This window comes from Hydra viridissima, unplaced genomic scaffold (assembly GCF_058129835.1).
Source record: "Hydra viridissima isolate aposymbiotic clone 2 unplaced genomic scaffold, HvirCarnegie_v1 scaffold_7, whole genome shotgun sequence".
Taxonomy (NCBI): domain Eukaryota; kingdom Metazoa; phylum Cnidaria; class Hydrozoa; order Anthoathecata; family Hydridae; genus Hydra; species Hydra viridissima.
In genome coordinates, this window is record NW_028324306.1 from 11,646,858 (window position 1) to 11,672,964 (window position 26,107).

Genomic DNA, 26,107 nt, shown 5'->3' on the forward strand with positions numbered 1-26,107 from the left:
GATCTTTTTTTTTGCTCTTCAACCATGTTTTTGATTACTTTTAAGGTGCACATTGAGAATTGTAATGGAATACTAAGGTTAACACTTCTTGACATCATTTAGATACTTTGGACTTATCAAGGTTGCATTAAAATTTTTAAAAAGTAGAGTTTTTAAAACCTAATTTAATATCGTATTATTTCGAAGTGAACGACAAATTTTCGGAATTTAAACGGAAAACGGTTTTTCCTGGAACATGAAAATTGAAATTGCATAAACATTAACCCTTCACTTTATGGTTTCAGATTATTAATTCTTCATTAATGATGTATTTTATAATTCATTTAAGGGTAAATTACTTTCAAGGAAATATCTTATATATTAGATTTTTCATGATCAGAATAATTTCATGATTTCAGGGATGTTCTATTCAGGTTTATTTTCGTTCGAAGCATTGTTGTAAAAACTTTCATAAAAAATTGTAAAAACTTTCGTAACGCTACTGTTTCGGAATGTTAAGTTTCATATTGTACCAAAATCGCATACCGAGATTAACCGATATCTTGATGTCGCCCTTCCTTAAATAGCGTTTAAACGAAAATTTTCAAAAGGAAGTTTTTCATCATTCTAAACAGCAAATATTTTTGTTTACATTCCCCAGACCTTTAGCAACATCATTGCTTTATTGTTAATAAAGCGAACAGTATTTCTCCGTTTGTTTTATGACGTATTATTTTATCTAGATTCCTCAAAACGTTGAGGTTCTATCGGAAATAGAAATACTATGTGAAAAATATTAAAAATACGTAATAACGGTAAAATTGAAATAATAGCAAACTTCTTTAAAAATGAACACGAGCGTAATTACGCACTTAAAGGTATTAGAGCCACGCTTTCTTTTCATTTTACGCATCGGTAAGCGAAGAAAGCACGTTGGCGTTTTTTAAATAGTGGGTTGCTTGGGTATGTTAGATAAAAAAAACTGTAAGGATTGTTTACTTTTTATTTGTAACTTCTAAGCAGCCAAAGTTTCCTAACGGACCATCGCTTTTAACATAATCTTTTCGAAGTGCCGAGTCACCGGCCTGAAAATTATTTTTAAAATATCATTATTTAAAAACAAAATGGTTATTTTCAATTTTGCGTCAAAAGGTTTTGTGAGTCAGAGATCAATTTACTGATTTTTGATTTGCGCTAAAATTTATTTGAGGCTGATTGCTCTAATGCCATTAAAGAAAGTTTAATAATTACTGATGATGGCCTGTGGAAACTTATTGAAGAATTTTAAAATGTAATAACCACAGTCTTTAAAACATTACTCATTAGTTAGAGGTAAAAGAAGAAAAGTTAGAAAAACCATCATTTTTTATTCTTCGCTTTAACAATTGGACGAATCGTTTATTGGACACACGGTTGTTTTGAGAAACCTTTACTGAACTTCTGCGGATTTAAAATCTAGCTTTTCGCTATAAACATTTCCCCCCTCCCCACAAAAAAAAAAAAAAAATTTAGAAAAAAACTATCCAGATTAGGCTCGCAAATAAAATCATACACAAAAAAAGTTACCAACATTCAACTGAGTTCTTGAAATGCAAGCGAAGTATTTTTACAAGATCTGGATTCTTAAATAAAATTTCTGGAAGACTTTTTTTGTGCGCTTATCAACCGTTTTAATGAAAGGAAAAATCGACAATTAGCATCGTAAACCACTCTGCGATTTAACTCTCCGATGATATAAAATCATCGATGATAAAAAAATGGTAGAAGTTTTACTGCATTCTTGGTTTTCTTTATTAACCTTTCAATTTGAAATTTATATCTGTTAATTCAAGTTGAAATTATTATCGGTTAACTCATTAATTTAAATAAAAACTAGATTAGTTCCTTTAAGTTGAAATTATTTCAGAAAACATTTCTTGTTTAAAAAGTTGTTATAGTAAATATTTTACTTTTTATTTCAAAACTTATGCAGTAAAATGTAATTATACCTTTAAAGAATTTCTTGTTTGATATTTTAACATGTATACAAACATGTACATAATGCAAAAATTATTTTTTAGTGCATGCTATATGCTTAAGCCTTGATACAGTCACGCTTCATTGCGCATTAAAAAGGAAGAGAGTTGATTATTTTCTTAAAATCTCAAAAAATTTGCCCAATCTCATCCCCCTCCCCCCAAAAAAAAAAAAATGTTTAAAAAAAATTTTCTTCAAATTAAAATTTAAAGGATTTGAAACTACTAAACTTAGAATTAAATTTTGTCCTTACAAATCTTGTTTCGTTGTGATCTCTTATTTATTATCTTAATGATCTCTTAATTCTTTAAAAAAAAACTCTTGATCCTTTTTGTTTACACATGATGCAAATCTATTATTCTCTGAGATCATCATTAACATTTTATTTGCTTTAGTCAATCCGGATTTATATCGCAATTTATTCAGAGATCTTATAAGTGAAAAACTCTTTACTCTTTCACAGTTAACATTAAGTAAATAATGCACGTCGCTTCTTTAGTTAAACAAGTGATTAACATTTCGAGTTCGTAGTTTTTAGCTTTAAAATAAAAATTTAAACTTAGAAGGGAGTTAAAGAGAAGTTAAAAGGAAGGAAATAAAAAGTTTTAAAACTTTATTTTGTTTACCCGTATCCCATTTATGCGGAGAATGGGAGCAAAAATCATTTAAAAAATAAGTCTTTAAATTATCCATACAGGTTCGTCTGTTAGAAGCCTAAAAATAAACATGTAAACGCTGTCTTAAAAAAGGAGAAAAAAAAAAAAAAAAAAAAAGATAAAAGTTATAGCATGAATTGTTAGAGAAAGATTTAGACCAAAATGCAAGAATCGAACGTAAATATTCAAGTCATAATTCAAATTTCAAGATCACTATCTTGAAACTGATTTTCAAGTCAGATTTAAAATCGAGAATAAAATTTTTTACTTCAGATTCTAATTCCTATACATTTCAAGGACGTAGTTCGAAAATCTGCTTTAAATGAAGAAGATAAATAGAATTACAAGTAAAGTTAACAAACAAATTTAGTTTATAATGATTAGAATAAACTGTTTTAAGAACGAGGTTTCTTAATGTAAACAAAGTGTTCTCGATGTGTTTTTCTTCCCCTTAATCGCCTTATGCTCATTACTTCTCGGATAAGAAAACTTTGTTTCAAATTGAAAAAAAGTTGTTTTTTATTTTTGTTGTTTGGTTTTTAAATTTATTCAACTTATCTGAGCATATTACATTGCATTTACTTTTCTTAAACCTGGATGTTAAACAAAGCGTGAAGCTTTTCTTTATAATTTTCTTATATATTTTACTATTTTATTAATGTTTTATGAACTATAGAAAAATTCCGAAATTGCAATTCTAAATGTGAACAACTTATATTTAGTTTGAGGCAATTTTTTTTTTTTTTTTGGAGTTTCAAATTAAAAAATCTAGTTTTCATTATGTAAACAAATTGATGAAATATTATCAATATTGATGTCTCAAATATGAATAAATACCCCATAAAGATAATAAGTTTTGCATTTACTGAATACATTTTGTATTTGCCAAATAATTGTGTTTTTCAACTCATAATTAGCAGGTGTTACGATATGCTTATACTTTAATACGAAGGAAAAAAAGGTTTAAGAAAAAGATTTTTTTTTCGATGATTATTCAAAAATTCATTATTTAACGTCGAAATTTTTTGAACACATGTTAATAAAAATGTCTGTATTTTACTTTAAAATGTCTGTATTTTACTTTAGAAAAATGAGACCCCTGCTTTTGTTGAATTGTTTACTTTTTTCTTTTTTTTTTTTTCTTTAATGACAGCTTTACAACTTGTTTCGTTTTGAAAGCTTTTAATTAGTTCTCTGGCGTGAAAGTATCGCTGGCTTACGATTTGTAACGTTTTTTTAAAACCTTTAACTAATTTACAAAGAGCCATTACGATACGAACAAGAAACTAAAAGTTTTGTATACGTAAAAGATTTTAATTGCGTCAGAAGAGATAAGAAAGGCTATTGTTTTATATTTAAAGAGCTAAGGGTATTCTTATTTAAATTTATATCACGTATATTATTGAAAACTGAATTTTTAATACTTCTAAAAATTTTATTCAGGTGTTTTTAATTTATTTATTTGAAGTTTTCTACAAACGTGTTTGTATAAATGGAATGGAGCGGCATCCATTTTTGACATAAAAATTATTTGATTTAATTATTTTACGTAATACAAACTGCAGTTAACTCAGCGTGAAAAGTGTGAAGAACACAAGGTGAACAAGTGAGTTTTTTTTAACTGTTTTTAATTTGGATCATTCGTGATGAAGTAATAAAGAAATATTCTTAGAATTTAATTTCAACTATAACCTGGCATATTTCCAGGGGGAATTAATTTTTGCTTCTTATTTGGTGATTTCTCCGAAGTACAAGACACATGATTAGTTTTTGATCGATCATACTAATATCAAAAAAATAATAATAATAATAAATGAAAGATAATTACTTACTGATAGTTGATTATTGTATTGTTCTAATATATGGTCAGTAATTTTCAACCGTTTTCGTAACAATTTCTGTTAACTTATAAGTTTAGGAATTTTCCTTCCGTCCACTTATAAAATTTTGTCACACAAGTGAAAACACTTGGGTATTGTAATAAGTAATTATCAAACACGAAAGGAAACTGTACAGTAAGTAAATGAAATTTACCCAAGTATTTTCGCGAAGTTTATTTCATAAGTGGATTTTTCTTTTCCTTCATTTGTGTTATAAATATGTAACAACCTTTTTAAATGAAATATTTCATTTATTTATTTATCATCATCATTTATTTACTTTATGCAATAAAAATGGGTCTTTAAGCGTTATATTCGCTGAAAAATGTGAAACTTGAGCGATAGTAGATGACGAACTTTAGGTATAAAAATTGCAGCAGCATATTTGTTATTATTTACTTGCAAAAATAGACACCAACTGAGTTATACAAGAAATGTCATCAACCTGATTATTAGCTTAATAATTATATTGTTTTCTGATGTTAGTCTCTGAAATCCGATTGTTGTTATGTCGAAAGCTTGTAAATTAAAAATACAAGGTTTATTTAATCGTTTTCAAACACTTAAACATGTAGTGCAACGTTGTTTCATTTTCAATTACATGAATTATATAAATTACTCATTTCTTTCACATTAGTTAAACAGTAAACATTTGATTATAAATTGTAAATAAGTCTAAAAATATAAGTCGATGTGATTTTAAACATCTGCTTTTTTTATAATTGTAGTAACATAAATTTCTTATGCATGTTTTTTAAGGTAATGTTTAAAATACTCATTCTGCTACTTTTAATAGATTTGGTACAATGATTGCATCTGTTACCGGCTTATCTTTACTTGCTGTCTTTGTAATATTCATCAATTTATACTGTTTGGTCATTACGTTTAAAACTAGGAAACTCCACAAGCCAAGTAATATCGCTATCTGCAGCCTGCTGTTGGCCCATTTAATCCAAGGAGTTATAGTCATTCCATTTTATGCTTTAAGAAGAGGTGATGTTCAACTCAAAACCCTAGTTTGTGACATTTTCAGGTTCTCTTACATGCTAACTAATTACGCATCCTGTTTAAGCCTATTAATAGTAACTTTTGATCGATACATGCATCTACAGTTCCCTTTGAAGTATCGAGTTTATTCCACTGTAAAGCGCATGGGAATGGTCTTAACGTGCCTGTGGATTTATACGTTAGTACTGTGTTTAATACCATTTTCATCTAAGTCTGCAGGATCCAACTGCTCTTATAACCCATCGAACATGTGGACTACATTGATGCTGATTTTAAACACGTTGATCCCATTTATTACTATTTTATTTTTATATATTGTTATATTTAAAAAAGCGAGAAAAGTAAACAATCAACAGAGATCTAGAAGAAGTTTCCAGACCGCTAAAACGAATAAATCAAACAGGGTATTCTTAATCATATTTTGTTACGTCATTTGCTGGGGGCCAAGTTGCGTTTATTATTTAGTTTTATCCTTGTGCTTCACTAAATGCTTCAGTAAAGATTATCACGACTCGAGCACAGCAGAAAAATATGTGTCTTTGATTATGAAGATACTAACATTTGTGGATGGTATAATTGCCCCTTTAATTTACTGCATAGGAAACCGTAGTTTTAAAACGGCTTCTAGAAGGTCAAGAAAAAATTTTTATCTCGTTTTCAAATTGCAGGAAAGTAAAAAAAGAACACAGACTACGTAATTCAGAGCATATGACGTGGGGAGCGTGCAAAATTAATTTTTTATGTACGAAAGAAAGAAAGCAAGCGAAGATAAAAATGATTCTTTTAGGTTTGTTTTATTTGTGAAGATAAAAATGATTCTTTTAGATTTGTTTTCTTAGCAGACTAATCTTTAAACTTTTTTCTTTAACTGATTGAATCAATCGACAGGATCTTTTAGATTTTGATCATAAAAAAATAAAAAAGATTAGGAACTGACACAAATGATACGAAAATATGGTGGAATAATCAGCTTTTAAGGATTTCTCTTTAAATTTTTTTTTCCTTGTTATCTATAAAAACTTGTATCAAAATTATTGCAAACTCCCATAAACATGTGCTTGGTGGGGGAGTTTGCACACATCTTACGTGTTTTAAACCAATTTTATCGATTCTTTTTTAACTTTGTTTATTGATTTTCTGTTTATCTAAATTTTTTCTGTGCGTTAAACAAATTTACACTGTCACATTTTTAGGTGGAAACTTGCAAAAACAATTTCGTCATGTAAGATCAGAGCTTCAACAAGGATTAAATTAGTAACTTGTTCTAACAGATTCCCTCGTAATAGAAGATTCCCTTGTTGTAATAGAAGAAACAAATTCATTACATGTATGTAGCATATTTCTGACTGCATATATTTACCCACTAAGCAAAATGAAAATCTATGTTTACGATGAAAAGAATAAAGATATGGCGGAAGTTGAGATAATTTGTTTGAGATGCAAATGTTGTTTGAGTTGTGGGCAATCTTCATGATTGTGTTACCATAGTTATACTTGACTATAGTAAAATACTGTTAAAGTTTGCAAAACCAGTTTGAACTGCCTTGTGTGGGCATATTTAGAAATAAAGGAAAGCAGAAACTTATTTTAAGACAGTAAAAACGGAAAAAAACTACCAAATGATCAAGTTTTAAACATATCAAAATAAGGGTTTAATTTTTGGAGTTTAAATTTAAACTAAAAAAATTCTCTCACCTTTGTAAAAATTCTTATAGGCAAAAACTGTATAATCGCTAAAACTTTCGTACTCTTTAGACTACTTTGATATACTATTTACTCCGTCCGTTATGATATATTATTAACTTCGTCCATTTTATAACTCGTTACATTTTAGTACAATATAAATCTGTAATTTAGCGTTTCTAAAAACAGCAATATATATTACGAATTAGGGGTCTTTACGGAGCATATTATGGCGCCTCGGTCCATATAACTACACAAGTGTTCTTGAATAAACTGCAGCCTAATGTATCAAACAATTTTCTACAGTATATTTTCTATATTATAACATTAACTCTAATGGTGATATGTCAAAGAAAGGTTATGACATTAACTTCAGCACCAATTACATAAAAAAATACTTCGGCAAAAGCCTAAGATTGGAGAATTAGCTAAAAGGCTTTTCTAAACCTCTTCTATTTTTTTTTGTTTCTATTAGCCTATGATAATTTACTAGGAAATTTACATTGTGTTCTTTTAAAACATGGTAAAACTAATTTTTAATTAGGTCACAATGCTATTATAATGAAAATCTTTGACCTAATGTGTGACCTAAAAGTCTGACTCTGACACCTGGTCAAACGCAAAAATGGAATCAGTAAAACTAAAAAATGAACTTATGAAAAGAAACTTCAAATATCTCGAAGTATCATATGGTTATCTACAGTTGCTAGGCTTTTGGAACAAGATCTTTATCTGTATTGACCGCGTTCAAAAGATGTTGCAGGATGCACTTTCATGATGCAGCTTTAGATTTAAAAGTTTTCCAAAACTATTTTCGTAAAAAAAAAGAGAAACGTCAATTAATCTATTCAATGAATTAAAAAGTAGAAAATTTGGATGGTCCAAAGATGGTTATGTGATCTTGCTATACAGAGCATAAAATGAGAAATAACCAAAAAATGACGAAAAAGTTACCAAAAAAATTAACTTGGATAATCTAATTAGGGAATTTTCGTTAGCTGAAGAAAGATAAAAATTTTAAAGATAAAAATTTGAAAAATAAATTTGAAAGATAAGTTTTAAAGGTAAATTTGCAATAAAATGTTACAGAATTATTTTGTGTGCTATCTTTACCCAATTTTAAATGGTTTTTTAAAAAAATGAATATAAGCAACCTATCGTCGGAGAGGTGTGCAAGATCAGTGTTTGCCGTTGGCGTCATTTACCCTTGGTATTCCTCTGCTTTAGAGCTGTCCCAGGCTGACATTACTTGAGCGTTGAACAGTTGTGAAAATTTGTCACTAAAAATTGTTGACTTTATTTGTGGTTAAACGGGAACACCGACTTTTACTTCGGGATCAGAAGAAAAATATTTTTCAAATATTGAAAAGTTTTAAAGTCTTAACAAAGAGAACGACTTTTTTCATAACATCTAATTTTACGTCCAATGTAGACATTAATATGAAAAAAAAAGAAGATACACATATAAAGACTACGTGGGAAAAACTACAAATGCCCCTTTTTACAAACTTTTGCATTTTCTTCGTGTTTATCTTTGTAATGGTGCTTACCTTTTACTTCTGACAATACACAAGCGAAAAACCATCGTCCTTGAGCTGTTTAAAAAGATTTAACATTGAAGATTACGGAAGCCTTCAAACAAAAAATTCCATTTTTATCAAAGCTAAACAAAAGTGGACAAGGGTGAATCTTTCCCTGTAGTCTTCATTTGAAAAACAGGTATGAACCGGTATACATATGAAAAACTTTTATTCTTATTTATAAAACTTAAAGAAAAACTTTTTTTTTCCGCCTGGAAGTCAATATTATGTATTTTGTATGCATAAGTTTGTGCAAAACGTATGAACTCCATAATTTTTAAAGTATAAATTTGCTTCTACCAACTTAGTTTTTCACCCCCTAAAATACTAACCCTTCAAATCATAGATGCGTTGTAATTAAATTCCTCAAGTTATTCACGATGATTTTAATACTTTGTACTATTTAAACGTTAAGAACTTTTATCATTTAAAAAAGCAAAATTAATCTTTAATAATCAGTCTTACGGTTTAATAAGATTTTGTCTCCGTTCAACATAAAGATTTTAAATCAGTTGATTTTCTCGTTATACAAATAAGTAATCATAGATCTTAAGAATGACAAGTGTATTACTAAATTTAAGGACGGAATTTAAGGGAAGATTATGAACTAATATTAAAAATTATTAGCTGAAAAAATAATGTTATTTTAAGTCTTAAAACGTTTAAAAGAAAAAAATCAGGCAGTGCGGTGCAATATAAAGGCTAAACTCATTCAAAAGTTATTACAATAAGATCTTTTGAACTACTTTCAGCAACTTACATAACTAACTTCTTTTCTTATCTTAAGAATAATCATGTTTAGTTTTATAAGTTTCTATAAAAACTGATTATGCTTTTGATCGTCATTTGTCAGAACTTTTTACATTGCGATTTGACATTAATGTGGATAAAACATGTTATGGATTTGTTAGACCTTCATTCTCTTACGTTGGCAACTCGTGAAAAGAGCAACTCGTTTGCGCTTTTTGAATGTTTATTGATTAAAAAGAGAGACTTCATTGAAATAGTTTAGAAAAGACTAAAAATTGTCATAGTATAAAAGTATGACGCTACCCTTAGTTGGAAATCAAAACACACACAAATAAAGTTTATTTTGGAGCTGTATTGGTAGCGAGCATTGCGAACGTGTGCTTATTGACTTTTTATAAGTCGGAAGCATTTTGAACTCGTGGTATGAAAGATTTCGGTGATAACTATAACTGCTTACGATAAAAACTTATAATCAAGAGTTTGATAAAAAGTTTCCGTTTTTTAAGCCTTACTCATTGATTTTTGAGCTTTCATTGGGTATTGTGATTGATATTTTAGTAATGCTTATGTTTGTGCATATATCTTTTTGAAGTTCCTAACCTATTGGTAAAAACGATGATTTATTTAACAAAAACGAAGTAAAGATGTTTCAGCCAACAGTTTCGATAATTGTGTCTATCGTGGGTTTGTCTTTTCTGGCGCTTCTTCTTTTATGTATCAATTCATATTGCTTAATTATCACTTGGAAATGTAAAAAATTGCATAAGCCCTCGAACATTGCTATCTGCAGCTTAATTTTTGCTCATTTAATCCAAGGAGTTGTTGTTATTCCGATTTATGTTTTGAAACTAAGTTCTGTTGAACCGACTTCGTTAATTTGTGATATATTCAGATTTTCATATATGCTAACAAACTATGCCTCTTGCTTAAGCTTATTAGTAGTCACGTTTGATCGATTTATGCATCTAAAATTTCCGTTGAAATATCGGGTTTATTCAACTGTAAAACGAATGCTAGTCGGCTTATTGTGCGTGTGGCTTTATACATTGGGGCTATGTTTAATACCGTTTGCATATCCGACCGACGGATCTAGTTGTTCTTACAATCCTACAAATACGTGGACGTCATCAATGCTTATTTGTAACACGTTGGTTCCGTTTTTAATTATATTTACATTCTACATGATGATTTTCAGAAAAGCCTTCTTAATCCAAAAAACAAAAAGATTAAATAGAAACCTGAAAGTGACTTATATTAACAAGTCCATCAGGGTGTTCTTAATAATATTTTGCTATGTAGTTTGCTGGGGTCCGAGTTGTATTTATTATTTATTAGAGTCGTTATGTTACTCAACTTGCTTCAACAGCAACTATCATAGCAGTGCTGCAGTGAATCACGTTACATTAACCATGAAGTTGATGACGTTTATTGATGGGCTAACCGCTCCTTTGCTTTATTGCATTGGTAATAAAAGCTTTAAAATGGCCTCACAAGCATCGACAAAAAGATTTCAAATTATTTTTAAGTTTATATGGAAAGAAAAATAGAAAGTTGTTTATAAAAAAAATATATATATAAATATGATGAAAAGATGTACTGAAGCTTGCTTTATAAAGAAGAAAAGAGTGCGGTGTTGTAATACTTTAAGAAATGGCTTCTTTTTAAAATGTTTGCAGACGTTTATGGCAATTACAATTATATACATTTTTTTGTCGTTTTTTAGCTAGATAATATATGTTAACAATATTAACAATGTAATAAATTAATAACAATGGTTTTACGAGGAAAATAAATGAATTATTCAGTTATAAGAAACTTGTATAAATTATGCAGTTATATGAAACTCACTGAACTAGTCTTTTAGTTCGAGAACTTATATTTGTCATAAAATAGCATTAAAATTTTTATCATAAGATAAATATAAAATGAGTTCAGTCTGGTTATTCGGACATTCGGAGCATTTCTAAGCTTTGTTTTCTAAGAAGTTTTTTAAACTTTTTTTTCTCAAAAGGAGATTCAATCAATCTTAGTTTGTACTTAAATATGAAAAATTGTTGCTGTAATCTTACTTGCTGATGGAGCTTATTTGGCTTCTTTAGTTCACTTCCGCTGGCTTCAATCGATTGTTTACTGTTGAAAATTTTTGATATTAGTATCAACAAAAACACCCGTAAAATCCTCTTAAGTGGTGATAGTACCGTCAGTGAGATTTTTTTTGAATTTCAATTCTTTAAAATTTTTGCCACTCTTTAGTTTAGAATTTTCACAGTTTTCTTGCATAAAACAGTTTTAATCAGAAAAACCATAAAGTATAAGATCTAAAATAAATTTCTCTTAATTTGTTTTTTTATTCTTTTTTTTTTTCTGAGAATCTTTCCAAATTTGACCAATGGACCATGGAATAAGATTTCTTTATTCTGTGCTGAAACTGTTTTTGTTTTCATTCTTATTTTTCTTTCCGAAAAAAACTTTTATTACTCTTTTTGAAGAGCATAACACAATTCTAAATCATAAATACACTTAAAAATTAAAATCATAAATACACTTAAAAATTAAAATCATAAAAACACTTAAAAATTAAAATATTCAAACTCTCTTCTTCAAAGTGATATTCATTTTTCAATAGGAAATCGAAAATTTGAGAAAACCTTTTTACTGTTGTAGTCTCAATGGTACAGGAGCTGCATAGAATGGTCTGGATGCTCTGGATTTCTTTTTTTATTGGTTCCAATATGTCTTAAAATTTGATTGAAGGGCTTCTGTTGCTTCACTAAAGAGTCTAAGACCAATTTTTTTGGCTTCGAGAACTTCCGGAACATGAAGAAACACAGTCAGTGCTTATGGAGTTGTGATTGGAAGAGTTATGGAACTTTTTTTAAACTTAGCAAACTTCGTCTCTTAATCAGTCTTCAAAGCATTTCCAAAACAAGTTGTAATAAAATCTACGAACAAAGCTGAAGGTTGGCTCCAAACGATCCAATCCTCTCAGCAGTTTTAGGCAATCATTTCCAATAAAGTGGCCTTCATAAAAGGCCTAAATTAGGATGTGCAAAAAAGCTGGCCACTCTTTTGCAATTGGCCAAAGGTCACAGAGGTTTTTGAAAAGATGGTTTATCATGCCAAGAAATAAACGAAGCTCCATTGGGGATAAAGCATCTACCACAAGTTTGTCATTTGGAAAATCCAAGAAAGGAGGATGAATGGCATTTTAAAAGTCCTCTGACCTATGAATGTTACCCCCAAAACATATGAGATCTGCGTCCTGTTTCCGGGTTTAACAAATTTTTCTAGGATTCCACCTCACACCAACAGCATCGATGCTTGCTGAAGCTAGCTGTTCTACATCATTCAAGAACAAATATATGTATACATTATAAAATAACATTAATATTTATATCATAAAATAAAGTCAGGTAATTTACTTAAGTTATAGTTTTATCATATCCATATAATAATTTACATTTGGAGCAGTTTTAAACTTTGTTTTCTAAGAGGTTTGTAAACCTGTATTCGGAAATGACACAAACTGTTTTTCTGCAATTATCATGTGTTTTGGCTCTTAGCTACTAATAACAAAATTTTGAGGTAGTTCCACCATTTACCAGAAAAATGAGGGAAATATATGGGAATTATTTTATGTAAACATTCAAAATTTTCGATGCATTCTCACAAACCTGTTTCTTGGCGAATTCGTGACGTAGTCGTAAATTTTTCTGACTTTAAAAAATTAAAAAAACCATTTGTTGCCCAAGAGGAATATTTTATATTTTATGGTTTTTTTTTGTTTGTTTTTTTTGACAAAACTGTGTTTTATGCAAGAAAATTGTTAAAGTCTGAGACTGGCGAAATTAAGAAGATTTTAAATCTGTGTGTTTCGGCCGGTACTGGTATAGTGGTTTCCGACTGTTCTGGTGAGTAGTGGTGAATACAAGTTTCATTAACAATTATGAAATGACGCTTGAAATCCTCTTTAGTTTGCTTTAAACAACCAAAACAATCTTTTTAGACAGTTGATAGCAAATGCGGCACCCATCTTGCACAAAGCTTTTTCACCTTTAACTCTTCATGCAAATTATAAAAATTCAATCACTGCACAATATTTAATTTTTTTCATAGTAATTTGATGCTTGGTACTTTGCATAGCTTTGCATGAAAGAAAAATATTGTAGTTTTAAATTTGTTTGCTCTTTTCTTTTTAAAGGAGGCATATGTTTTTATTATTTTGGTTAACACATGTATGTATGTATGTATGTATGTATGTATGTATGTATGTATGTATGTATGTATGTATGTATGTATGTATGTATGTATGTATGTATGTATGTATGTATGTATGTATGTATGTATGTATGTATGTATGTATGTATGTATGTATGTATGTATGTATGTATGTATGTATGTATGTATGTATGTATAATAAAAACATACTAAACAACAAAAACAAGTCAGATCTCAAAAAGACCTCCTTTCGCCTTGATACACGCCCTGAGGCGCTTGGAGAATGCTTCAACCGCGGCGGACACCATATCATCGTCAAGAGTGGCCTATTCAAATTTGAATGACGAACAGCTCTAACCTTGGCCTTCATAATTCCCCAAATGGAATAGTCGAGGGGATTAAGATCCGGGCTGTTTGGAGGCCACTCTTCTCGTTTGATGAAACCCGGAAAATTGGCTTTGCACCAATCCTGGACGACCGTTGCTTTGTGGGCTGGGGCGGAATCCTGTTAAAACGTCCAAAACCGCTGTCCGAAGTTTGAATTGGTCCAAGTTAATACCTCTGTCGTCAAAATATCATCCAGGTAGTTTTGAGCTCTGATTTTCACTCCTTGAACGACAAAAACCAATGGCATCTTGCCGTCTCCTGTAATCACTCCGAAAACCATCACTGCTTGGGGGTGAGCTGTCTTTGAAGCAATTCGACCTTTCTGGTTTGCTTCTTGAACGTTTCCAGCAATTATCCAGTCATTCTGATGGTTCACGAACTGCTCGACAGTGAAGAGACACTCATCCGTGAAGAGAATCGTCGAGGCGTCCGCCGGCTTCTTGAATCGCTTTAGAAGCTTCTTGCAACGGGCCAAACGAGTGGCTTTCATCCGATCAGTAAGTCCGTGAGCTTTTTGAATTTTGTACGAGTATTTTCCGAGCTTTATGTGGACGATTTGCCGAACTGAACCTTCCGAAATCCCTTCATCCTTGGCCATTTGTCTCATCGATCGTTTTGGGTTGTACCGAATCTTGTCGCGGATTTTTTTGACGATTTTACCCGAAGTTGCAGTTTTTGGTCTTCCAGAACGTCAACGATCATCAATTGAACCAGTTTCTTGAAGTCGCTTCAAGCAATCGTAAACCGTACGCCGCGGAACATTCAGAAGACGAGCGATCTCCGATGCTTTCTTTTTCTCTTTAGCTAGCCTCTCGATTGCCGGCCGCAAATCTCTTGATTTCGTCATGGAACCTAAAAACTTCAATATTAAAACATATTCAAAGATTAGAGAAGAGCATAAATAATGCAGAAAAATAAACGGTATGCTTTAAAATAAGGGAAATAACGTCGTTGCCAGAGGAGTATGGGAACTTTTTACGCACCCTGTATATTTCATTAACAGGTACAATAGAGCCATAGAACTTAATGAAAACCATAATAATGCTCTCATTTTGGAATTTACATATAAAATTGTTCACATCGAAAGTTTTATCGCATCAAGTGAAACTTTATAGTTGGAGTTGCATATGTGATAAAAACTCTTGCACCTGCAATATTTTATAGAAACAAAACAGTTGTACACATATTCTGGTAGCGATATGTGTTTTAAACTGTTTAATAAAAATCACATTTAATATCACATATTTTCTTTTTGTAAACCTGCGCGCATGAGCAGTAAAGCATATTCAAGTATTAAAATGAACCATATTTCGTAACAAACTGTCAGCTGTTTGCCACCAAAAAAATGCACGTTTCTGTATAGTAAAGTTTAACCAAATGTATTGTGGAAACCAAATGTATTGTGGAAACCTGGCTCATACAATTTAATCTTAAGTGTGATGTCATAGGGACAACATGAAATACCTCCTTTATACATCTATTGTATTTTAATTTGGTTGAATATATACAATATAACACTTAAAAATCACATATATTATTACGCTTAAATAAAAAATTTATTATAAACCAACAGTTTCAAAATTATGCAAAATATAATTTAAAGGAAAATAACTGCTTTTAATAAATAAATTATTCTTCATTTATAATAAAAAACATTCTATATAATATTTTTGACAATATGGGAGGCCTCTACTATTGTCACTGGACGCTTAAATTGAACTCGTGGATCAGTGACAGGTACTGCCAAACTAAAACACAACAAAGATTCCACTCATAAATATTTTGAAAGTTATTACAATATTCAAAAGAGGAGAAGAAAAAAGTTTGTTCATACTTAACGTTGGTTTTGTTATTTACAATGAGCAAGGGATTTGTTTGTGTAAGGATTTCATCGTTCACTGATATACCTAAATGTAACAATAATGTTAATTACAACAATAGTATACAAAGAAATTTAAAAACAACGGTGTAAATATTATTTTTTCAAAAAAAAAGCTTAACATGCCATTTGGTAGAAATAATTTAAGATCTTAGCTAACGACTAATTAACTTTTTTTAAAAAAAAAAACCTAGTAAATTACTTTTAAGCAAAGTTATTTTTAAGGGTTTCGTTTAAATTAAGGATTAAAAACCAAAAACTAGCAAAAAAACTAAATTTACTATTTTTGAACTTACCATCTAAATATTGCTTCAGCAACGATTTCAGTTGTTGATTTTCTTGACTCAGCACACGTTTATCATTACTTAATGCTAATTTGTCGAGTAGCACCTGAGTATTAAAACATAATATTAAGAATTGCGTCAGTGAAAAAATAAATATAACATATAAGTACCAGCGCACAACTTTTACCATGATAAAATTTTTTTAATGATCAACAAGATGCTGTAAGATGACAGGAGAAAGATGAATTTAAAGCTTTTTTTTTTTCCAAAAAAAAAAGAAGGATCAAATAAAGCTAATTTTTTTCTTCTAAGAAAAAAATAAGCTTTATTTGATCCATCTTTTTTCTCAACAATCAAAACTGTTGTAATCAAATTTTTTATGCTGAAGGAATTTTTCTTCTAAGAAAAAATCCTTCAGCATAAAAATTTTGATTAAAGAAGTTTTGATTAAATACAAAAATAAACAGAGTTTATTTTAAAAGAGTCTTTTGACTCATATTGTTTTCTTTCAGGAACAAAGATTGTTTCTTTCAAACTTTAACAATTACTGAATTCTAAAACTTATCATAAATGAAAACAGTATAAATAATGTAATTTAAAGAACAACAAATATTCTGGAAAAACATACTTTATTATATCTTTTCCAAAAGTTTTCCAACGATGAATATTCATGAAGAAGCTTGAAAACAAAAGCAATTAACAAAGTATTAAATTTCAACCAAAAAAAACTCAACAATTTAAAGAAAGATATTTTTTTAATCCCAACTTACTTCTGCAAGAGGCTGTGAGGGTTTTTCTTGAGTGAACTCCTCCACTTGTTTTTCTTCTGAAGGAGTTAAGGAAGTAGAATAAAAAGGAAGAATCTAAATTTTACAGCGGTATAACATAAAAAAATAACATCACTTTAACAATTAAGCATCTCAACTCTTAAACCCCTCATGTAAGCTGATTATGGTATGGCTTAACAAGATATCAACAGGAGATCATTGCATAGAAATGAATGAGATAACAATACACCACTATAAAGCCATTGTTCTTGTTAACTCAACCACAAAACAATGACAAAACAGCAAAAGGCTAAAAGAATTATTATAAATATAACACCTGATGACTAAAAAATGAGACAACTTTAAAATTGTTATTATAGCCATAGTTACATAGCTATCAAACTTAATTTAAAATAAATTTATAAACAATTATATGATATTTAAAAAAATATATTTATTGGTTTTCAATAACATCATTAAAAGCAATTCGACCTAGACAAACTGAAGTCATTGAGGCATAACGTTTTACCACTTCCGGATCCATTTTGTTAAGACAATTCACGATACGCCGTTTGAGTTGAGGAATGGTTCTTGCTTGCCAATTAGCCTCGTAGACTAAGCGTTTCAACTGACCCCAAAAGTCCTCAATCGGTCGAGCTTCTGGTACATTGGGTGGATTTTTTACCTTTGGCAGGTATTTGATGTTATTGGCATCGAGAAAAGAAACCACTTCATTTGCATAGTGCGAGCTAGCTAAATCTGGCCAGAACAAGTATTCTTCATTTTTATAATATTCATCAATGAAGGGTATTAACCGCTTGCGGAGACATCCGATGTATGCTTGTTTGTTGATTGCCTGGCTACTTTCAAAAAACATTGGTTTTGAAGTCCCTTTGGGCGATATAATCAAAGAGACTAGCACCTTTTCCTCGTACTTTTTCTTTCTTTTGAATTTGACGTTGCTAGTTGTAGATGACACGTTGCTAGAATAGAAGCCGTCATTGCCAGCCAATGTTGTATTCGCATATGTGAAATATGATTCGTCATCCAAGACAAAATCAAAATTCCTAAAATTGCGATATATATGCCGACACAAAGGTTTGATTCGAGCTAGTTGGCGTTCGCTTCGATGTGGAATCTTTTTCTTCTTGTAATATCTAATATTTGTCTTGTTTTTAAGAATTTTAGATATATACAATTGGTCACAATCGAATCTTCAAGCTACTTGACGTTGTGAAACACCGTGATGATGATCAAATGCTTTTTTCAATTGGTCTATGTGCTTTTTGTCCATTTTTTTTGCCTTTGGACTGCTACCTTTTTTTCATTGATAGCCTAAATTTTTATCTACACATTCTAGAGCACAATACATGGTCGCTTTCGATGCTCCTTCATCTAGAAAGTGTTTTACTGTGAAGATTTTCGGCTTTTCCAGATGCGAATTTCTAAATTGGCAAATGCGTTTTCTTAGGTCTTCTTGCAAACTTGTTTTATACGGAGCCATTTTATTTAATATTTTAAAACTATAATATAATTTTAATAGAGTATTAAATTCCCTATAAGTATACTAATTTATTTCAATTGCATGATTATGAATAGCATACGTATATTGATTTAAATTTTGTCTCATTTTTTAGTCATCAGGTGTTATTTCATAAAGAACAAGAAACATTTACTTTTTCTTCTTCAGTCTCTAATTTTCGACACCTTTCTGCCAACTTTAGTATCTTTTCACCCTAATGAAACAAGAATTAAATCCTTTTAAGACTTTATGTAAACCAAACAATCAAATGCAATATAAAACTAAAGCCATTAATGCAAAAAAGTTTAAACCTTTTCCTTCTTTCGCTGTAGCTCTTTGATCACAGCATTACTTTGAAGAGTGAGCATTGTCAAATCAGATCTGATTAAAAATGATTGCAATTTTTTAGAATAAATAGATTTTGACTTTTGCTGCAATTACTGCTTTAAATACTGTTATCATAAACTATTAAGTATTTCAATGTTTTTGTGTATCAAAGTTTTTGATTTGAACTTTATTGAAAGTACCATAAAAAAAGCTGCAAATAAGTAACAAAAAAAAAAAAAAAAAAAAAAAAATTAAACCTTTGCTTTTCTCTGAATTTATTCATTTGACCTTTGAGTTGATGAAACTGTTGGGAAATGCTCTCATGCTCCTAAACAAAAATAATTTTTTTATGATGAGAACTTAAATGACATAAGTTGCAAAAAAAAAAAAAAATTTCATTCAAAACATGAAACTTACAAAATTATTTACAAAAAAATCTTTATGTTGCCTACAAAATATTAGCGATAATATTTTAATTGTTAAGATGTTTTTTATTTTCAATAGTATTCTTGTTAATGCAAGCAGTGATTTTTTTTGAAAGAAAAAAAAGAAAAAAAAAAAAAAAAAAAAAAAATGGAAGATAATTTTTCTTTTCAGTATTAGAGTGTTCTATAAATTGTAAAATGAAAAATGAAAAACCTCTTTGATAACTCTATTTCTTTCTTCATGATCTTTTGAATTGGACAGTATTTTGGACTTGACTTGAACAATTCTGTCCTAAAATCATAGTTAAAAAGGTGTAGCAAGCAATATTTACAAAAACTACAAAACCACAAAAAGGTTGCATTTAATAAAATATTTTTTAATTTTGGATGCAGAACTTTTTTTATCAATTAACTCACTAACTCACTTAAATTTAAGAAATAGAAGTTTTTTAAAAAAGTTTGATATCAGTACAAATATTTTTTGAATATATTTTTATTTAAAAATGATAGTGCAAGTTTTAATTTATGATTATTGTTGGCTAGCAAAAGTTCTAAGTTCTCCATTTTTCTGCATATCCAGCCTCAGCTTCTTCTTACATAAGATCTTACAATATATATTCCTAAATAAAAATTTAGATAGTAATACTGTTACTATAGCAGACTAACAGCTGTCAAGCTGCTAAGATAAGCTAGGTAACTTGTGTTCATTTTGATTGAAAATTGCTTTAATGAAATATCAAAATACCTGTATTCTTTGTATCTTCCTCATTTGCATTTCTATTTCTTTTGCATTCTTATCGTCTTTCATCTTTAATGCTTCAAATGCAACTTTTCGTTCCTCTGTTTGATCATTATAATTTTTTAGAGCCTTGTTTAATGTAAAAATAAACGTAATAAGTGTATTTATACATAATAGAATACAAAAATTATCCACACTATGGTAACTAGTTATTTTTAGAACATGAAGTAGTAAACTGTTGTTCTCTTTTATTAAGTTTCAATTCAAACCAATTAAATCAAAGTGAAAACTAATCATTAAAAAAAAAACACCTGTTGAAATTGCTTCCACAGTTCTTCAACTTGACCTTCTAACTGAATTCTTAAGGCATGTTTTTCTTCTAAATTCTATAAATTAAATATGCAAAAACTGAAGTTAAAAATGATATTCTTTATAAAACTTTTGCCTTACTGCAAATTTCTAAACATACTAAGTTGTAATATTAAGTATCAGGAAAAATTTGTAAAAGAGAAGTAACTAAAATCAAGGAGAATTAAAAGATTATTGGTGTAGATATAAACAATATCACATAACTCTACAACATGTTTAGTGTAATATTTCAAGCTTAAAAAAGAAAAATGTTCCAAATCTACACTGACATTTTTAACTACTCTATCAGATATAAGTTTCCAAAATCTTTTTTTAAAGAGTTTTCCACCCATATCTTAGGTGGAAAACTCTTTAAAAAAAGATTTTGGAAACTTATGTCTGATAGAGTAGTTATGCACTCATTTACAAAAGTCAAAACTGTCAGAAGCTACATATAAAATTTGTGTGAACTTTTTCTTAATAATTCTTTTAGATGACATAAAGGCTATTCATTTTCTATCTGTGATGAAATTAACAATGGTCCTTTGATCTTGTTCTAGAAAACTATTTACTTTTAAAACAAACTGATTATCTATATCAACGTATTTAGAAAAATACCAAACTGCTTAGGGCATCCCCCACAAATACCAAACTTGACTATTGAAAAACTTAATGCTGCATTCAAACCATTCAATAAAATCAAAAAACATGATAATGTTCTTCTCTAGAAATGTCTATGGAAACTCTTCTCTAGAACAATTTCTCTTCATTTAAAGAGTATATAAGAACCTTGGAATTTCAATTATTTTTTAGACTCAAAATAAATTTCTTGGAAATGTGGCTAATAAGCACTATGTCAATTTCTTGAAAATGATTAAATGGTTTTTAGAAAGTGCATTACACTGATAAAAAAAGATATGAAAGGACTTCTAGAAATGAAATGACTTCTAGAAATGACAGGACTTCTAACTAAATTTATTTAACTAACTTACTCTTATTTCCTGGTGCAAAAAAATCTCAACGTTAGATCTCTAGATAATGGTGCAAGAAGATCTCAATATATACCTCTTGACACTTGTACAAAGGATCTCAATATGCACCTTTAGACACTGATGCAAAAAGATCTCAATATGTACCTCTAGACAATGGTGTAAAAAGATCTTATAATTACTTCTAGACACAACTCAATTTACTCTTCAACACTATTTTTGAAATATTGCTCCAAAACCTTTGTGTATAACTTAAATTATAATTAATCTTAGAGAACTTTTCTAGCTAAGCAACAGAGAAAAAATTTTAGAGCTAAAATTATAATTCAAAAGTTTATTTTTCAGAGTGAACAACAACTATCTAGTGTGGAAATGTATCCCCTGAAGGAAAAGCAAAGCATGCCATTCTTAAAATCAAAGAATTGAAATTTTCAATCAATAATAAAGATTAGTCTTCTGATTGCATGTAAATAGAAAATGTTATTCAAATATCAAATTGATGTGCTTGTTATTGTCAAGTCTATGTTAAGTTGATGGTTTAAAAATTTTTTACTAAAGATTTTATATAACTTATATTATAAGTTACACATAATTTTACTTATGAAAAAGAAAATATAGTCAAACCTTATTCTTGATTTCATCATATAAACTATGAAACTCTTGACGAGCATCTGCTTCAGCTTCTTCAAAATCATGTTCCATAGCAAACAACACATCAGCCATTTCTTCCATCTCTTTTGCATGCTGCTCAATCAAAGATGTCCTTTATTTAAAAAACATTTTTCATAAAAAACTTGCCAATGACTATCAAAAAGTAAATTGTAAAAAATTGGACTTTGATAAAATATTTTCAAGTTGATTTTAAGTTGAATTTTTTGTAGAGGGGTCAGTTAGCAGTCTCAGTCAATATCTTTATACATGCTAATTAATTGGCCAATTATCTGTTTATGTAGTGATCATGCTTTTGACATCCTTCAATAAATAAAAGGAAAACAAGTAAATCTGTTTAAATTATTTTAAATTAAAATAATTAACATAATAAGATAAAGATGAGATAATAGAGCTGTTTTCAATTTTTTTTGATTGATTGAAAGCAATTAAATTTTTTAGCGTATGCCTGATCAAAACTGATTATAGTTAAACTTTGTTTTCAGATGCTTAAAAATTCTCCATCCATTATCTGACCACCTCTGGTCTCTAAGTTTGTTCTTAACACTTTAGAAAATGATAGCAATGTTGCTTCAAAGGACTTCTGCTTTAAAATGGTCAAACATGAATTTCTTGCCATAGGAAAAATTTTCTTAAATTCTCTAAAAATCCTTTAATTCTCTTTATTTGTACTTTCTATTTACAGTACATTTTCAAATAAGTTTGATAAAAACATGAAAACATAATGTAAGATGTTTTGTAGAGAATTAAATTTACCACAAGACTTTTGAAACTATTAACTAAGTTAAGTTATGATTTTTTGTCTTAAGCGTGTTCACAGAATTTAAATGATCATAAACTAGCTTCTGCTTTAGTGACATTTGTAATATGTTCTATTCCTCTACTTAACTGCATAACCTCTTAGAAATATAAACCTCTATAGATGAAAAAATATAAAAACCAGACCTTTCTTTTTTAAACTCATCATTTAGAGCTTCAAGTTCTTTTGTAAAGTCATCATCAGCTTGTAATAAACGAACACTTTGAAAGTCTAAGAAAATTATTACATTGATACATGTTTTATCTTATACTTTACAAATTAATGCACATACATAAACATGTGAATAATTACATAAGTTAAGGAATGATATACATATAATGAATATACATAATACCTAGAAGTTTTTGGATATTATAAAGATGACTTTTTATGGCAGTTTGATACTGATCTTCTGCTTCTTCGAGATCTTTAACTAATGATTGTATAATTGAATCTTTTTGGTCAACAGTTCTTTCAAATGTTTGGTTCATAATTTCTAGATCTTTTTTCAGTTCTGAAGATTTGGCTAAGTAGGTTAAAAAATTATATATATATATATATATATATATATATATATATATATATATATATATATATATATATATATATATATATATATATATATATACATACACATATGTGTGTGTGTGCACACATACACATGTGCGCATGTGTGTGTGCAAAAAATAGAGAAGTAGAAAGAAGATTATCAATTTCTGAGAATCAACTTGTAACAACACCAGGTACCAATCAAGGTCATCATGGGTGTGGAAGCCCCCAAAAATTGAAAAATATGAGTTTATTTTTTCTCAAGTAAAAGCCAATCTAAGGGTAAGTTATCACAAACTTACAACAAGCTTTTATACAAACTTTGAAAAATGGAAGAAAATCAAACAAAAATTTAATATCCTCGCAAGCTCAATTGCCTGATTTTAATCCAATCAATCTTACTTTGGATAAAAAAAAATTATCAAGATTAGCATCAATTCAATAAGTCCAAAACAAGAAGCCATTTAGAAAAGAGTTCTAACCAAAGTTTTTAAAAGTTTAGACAAACTTATGTTAAATAGATGCACAGCAAGCAAAAAGATTATTGGACTATTTTATCAGAAACTATAATTACTTTTTTTTTTTTTGTTGTGTCTATTGTTAGTTGAAAAAAAATTTACTATTGCCTCATTCAAAAAAAGTCTCAATTCTTAAATTTGATTGAAATCACTATTAGGGTTATATAGGGTCAACAACTTTTATGTGGTGCCTCTATGTGTAAATATAATATTTAAGTTTTTTAAAAAACACTTTAACTTTAAAGAGGTGATTAACACATTCACAGTTTAAAAATTGCACTTTTAAATTCCTTAAAAATCATTACTTCTCTTGATCTTTACTTCTAATACTTTTTAAAGTCAAAGTTAAACCTGAATTTAAAAACAGTTTAATTTTAAAATAATTTAATAATTATTTTTGTGTAAAATTTTTTGTTATAAGTACAAGGTATAGCATCTCATTGATTTTTCTTCTACCTCTTTCTCCCTTTCTATTATCTCTTCTCTCTTTTGTCTCAGTTATTGCCTTTTTTTAGTGAGTATGAAGTTACATTTATATATTTACACTCTATTGTCCTCCCCCCCCCCCCCCCAAAAAAAAAAAAAAAAAAAAAGACTTGCTTCTGGTATATGTTTGTGACAGAGAATCAGTCATTTAATCAGTTTAGAAGAAATATGCTGAAGTATTTGTTATTAAAGTAACTCAAAGGTAATGAAAGTTGCTGGAAGGTAATGGATATCTTTTACACAAAAAGTATTAAAAATGAGGCATTCTTTGCTAAAGTAAAAAGATAAAAAAATTTGGCATTAATTTATAGCATTTGCAATTGTTTTGAAAGCAGTTATCAATCAATATTACACTAATATATGAAGATATGTTTGGCACACACACATACATGCAAGCATGCATATACACATATATACTTTGATTTAGTTAAATGCAAATAATATAACTAAAACAAAAAAACAAAAAAGAATATCAAACCTTCTCTCATTATAACTCTCCATTGTGTTTGAAGTTTTAACATATTGATCTTTGTATTTTTTTCTTCCACTGCAAGTTTTTCTTTTAATAGCTTCACCAGCATTTCTTCTCTCTCTTTTCTCTTATTTTCAGCAGCAATAGCAGTTTGTTCCATGTAAAGTATTTTTTCCTCTTCAGTCATTTTCGCAAGTTTCCCTTTACCACCTTTTTTTGATTTTGGCATGGTTGGCACACCAGATTGGTATAGCAGGGTTAATATTGTTGTAAATGTAGGTACCTGAATTGGAGTATGAAAAAGGTAATACCTACAACCTAATGTTGTAATGCTACTAGTTACATAATTTAATTTAGAAAAATACATTATCTTAAAGTTTTCTTCATTTAAAGTTTATTAACTTTTTTCTTTGATGTCTTTTTTAGTCTGTAATTACTTGGATGTTAAAATGATTTGATTGAAATTTTTGTCTGACATTTTTAAAATGAAATCTCTTTAGCTGGGCATTACAAATGCCTTTATGTTGATATATAAATACAACAGTGGTTCTATATTGATAGAATAAAATCCAATAAATCTGTCTGATAATCGGAAGCTAGTTTAGAATACTTCAGCCATATTGGTTGTTAGGTACTCGGTCACAAAGTATATTATTTTGAGAGCATGGTAAAAAGCGAGTCGCGAAGCAATAATTCGGCAAATCTAAAGTAACTATTTTTCAAATTTAAAATGGAAAAAGTGTTTTAAATTTTTCCTTTAAATTTCTTTATCAATAAATCTGGAGCCAATCTTATGAATTTTTTTTAAACGTAAGTGTAGGTTGCAAAAAACGCAACAAGTAATATTAATACTTCAGGTAGCACTTAGAGAAACATCTTGCTAATAAAATCAAAGTCAAATATCATCAAATCAAAGAATTTATAGTCTCTAAAAACGTAAATGAAAATTACCACCAAAACATTCCATTTTAAGACAGAACAAAACGTTTCCCAAAATGAAAAAAGTTTGACTTAAAGATGTTTATTTTCTTAATTAAGACATATTGATACCATATCTACAATCAACTTAAACTTTTTGTAAATTTATGAAACAAAAAACTTTTATCATTTAACGTCATTCACTTGTAAATTACAGTTAGGTTACTGTTAATTACAATGAAATCGTAGAAAAGTTTTA

General features: G+C 29.0%; 3 protein-coding genes across 9 annotated transcripts; 2 read left to right on the forward strand and 1 right to left on the reverse strand.

Annotated features, from left to right (window-relative positions):
• Positions 1–810: 810 nt before the first annotated feature.
• LOC145184588 (octopamine receptor beta-2R-like) lies at positions 811–7,278 on the forward strand. Of its 5 annotated transcripts, none has more exons than XM_090093319.1 (4): positions 859–963; positions 4,120–4,257; positions 5,328–6,326; positions 6,733–7,278. In XM_090093319.1, the coding sequence occupies exon 3, from the start codon at positions 5,338–5,340 to the stop codon at positions 6,235–6,237; it is 900 nt and encodes a 299-aa protein (XP_089949445.1). In that variant the 5' UTR covers positions 859–963; positions 4,120–4,257; positions 5,328–5,337; the 3' UTR covers positions 6,238–6,326; positions 6,733–7,278. The 5 variants fall into 5 exon arrangements, with proteins under 5 accessions (XP_089949448.1, XP_089949445.1, XP_089949446.1 ...); XM_090093320.1 differs by lacking the exon at positions 859–963 and adding an exon at positions 3,434–4,020; XM_090093322.1 differs by lacking the exon at positions 4,120–4,257 and having other exon boundaries at positions 811–963.
• Positions 7,279–9,488: 2,210 nt separating this feature from the next.
• On the forward strand, positions 9,489–11,367 carry LOC145184245 (G protein-coupled receptor 161-like). The gene has a single exon (XM_080059867.2). It carries the CDS (start codon positions 10,197–10,199, stop codon positions 11,097–11,099), a length of 903 nt encoding a protein of 300 aa, XP_079915993.2. The 5' UTR covers positions 9,489–10,196; the 3' UTR covers positions 11,100–11,367.
• A 4,258-nt stretch (positions 11,368–15,625) lies between these two features.
• On the reverse strand, positions 15,626–25,903 carry LOC145184628 (dynein regulatory complex subunit 2-like). 3 transcript variants are annotated; one of them, XM_090093738.1, is made up of 16 exons: positions 25,882–25,903; positions 24,937–25,213; positions 23,261–23,431; positions 23,052–23,136; positions 22,062–22,200; positions 20,412–20,486; positions 20,107–20,229; positions 19,576–19,653; positions 19,194–19,264; positions 18,921–18,990; positions 18,764–18,823; positions 17,091–17,183; positions 16,949–16,999; positions 16,333–16,426; positions 15,992–16,064; positions 15,626–15,905 (listed from the first exon to the last, which is right to left on the reverse strand). In XM_090093738.1, exons 2-16 carry the CDS (start codon positions 25,157–25,159, stop codon positions 15,815–15,817), a joined length of 1,497 nt encoding a protein of 498 aa, XP_089949864.1. In that variant the 5' UTR covers positions 25,160–25,213; positions 25,882–25,903; the 3' UTR covers positions 15,626–15,814. The 3 variants fall into 3 exon arrangements, with proteins under 3 accessions (XP_089949864.1, XP_089949865.1, XP_089949866.1); XM_090093739.1 differs by lacking the exon at positions 25,882–25,903 and adding an exon at positions 25,333–25,573; XM_090093740.1 differs by lacking the exon at positions 25,882–25,903 and adding an exon at positions 25,296–25,573.
• Between the last annotated feature and the right edge of the window lie 204 nt (positions 25,904–26,107).

Coding starts and splice junctions, on each gene's coding strand:
- LOC145184245 (XM_080059867.2), top strand. CDS start 10,197: ATGTTTCAGCCAACAGTTTCGATAATTGTGTCTATCGTGGGTTTGTCT.
- LOC145184628 (XM_090093738.1), bottom strand. CDS start 25,159: ATGCCAAAATCAAAAAAAGGTGGTAAAGGGAAACTTGCGAAAATGACT. Junction 23,432..24,936: donor GAGAGTTATAATGAGAGAAG/GTTTGATATTCT, acceptor TAACCTACTTAG/CCAAATCTTCAGAACTGAAA. Junction 23,137..23,260: donor TAATATCCAAAAACTTCTAG/GTATTATGTATA, acceptor TAATTTTCTTAG/ACTTTCAAAGTGTTCGTTTA.
- LOC145184588 (XM_090093322.1), top strand. CDS start 5,338: ATGATTGCATCTGTTACCGGCTTATCTTTACTTGCTGTCTTTGTAATA.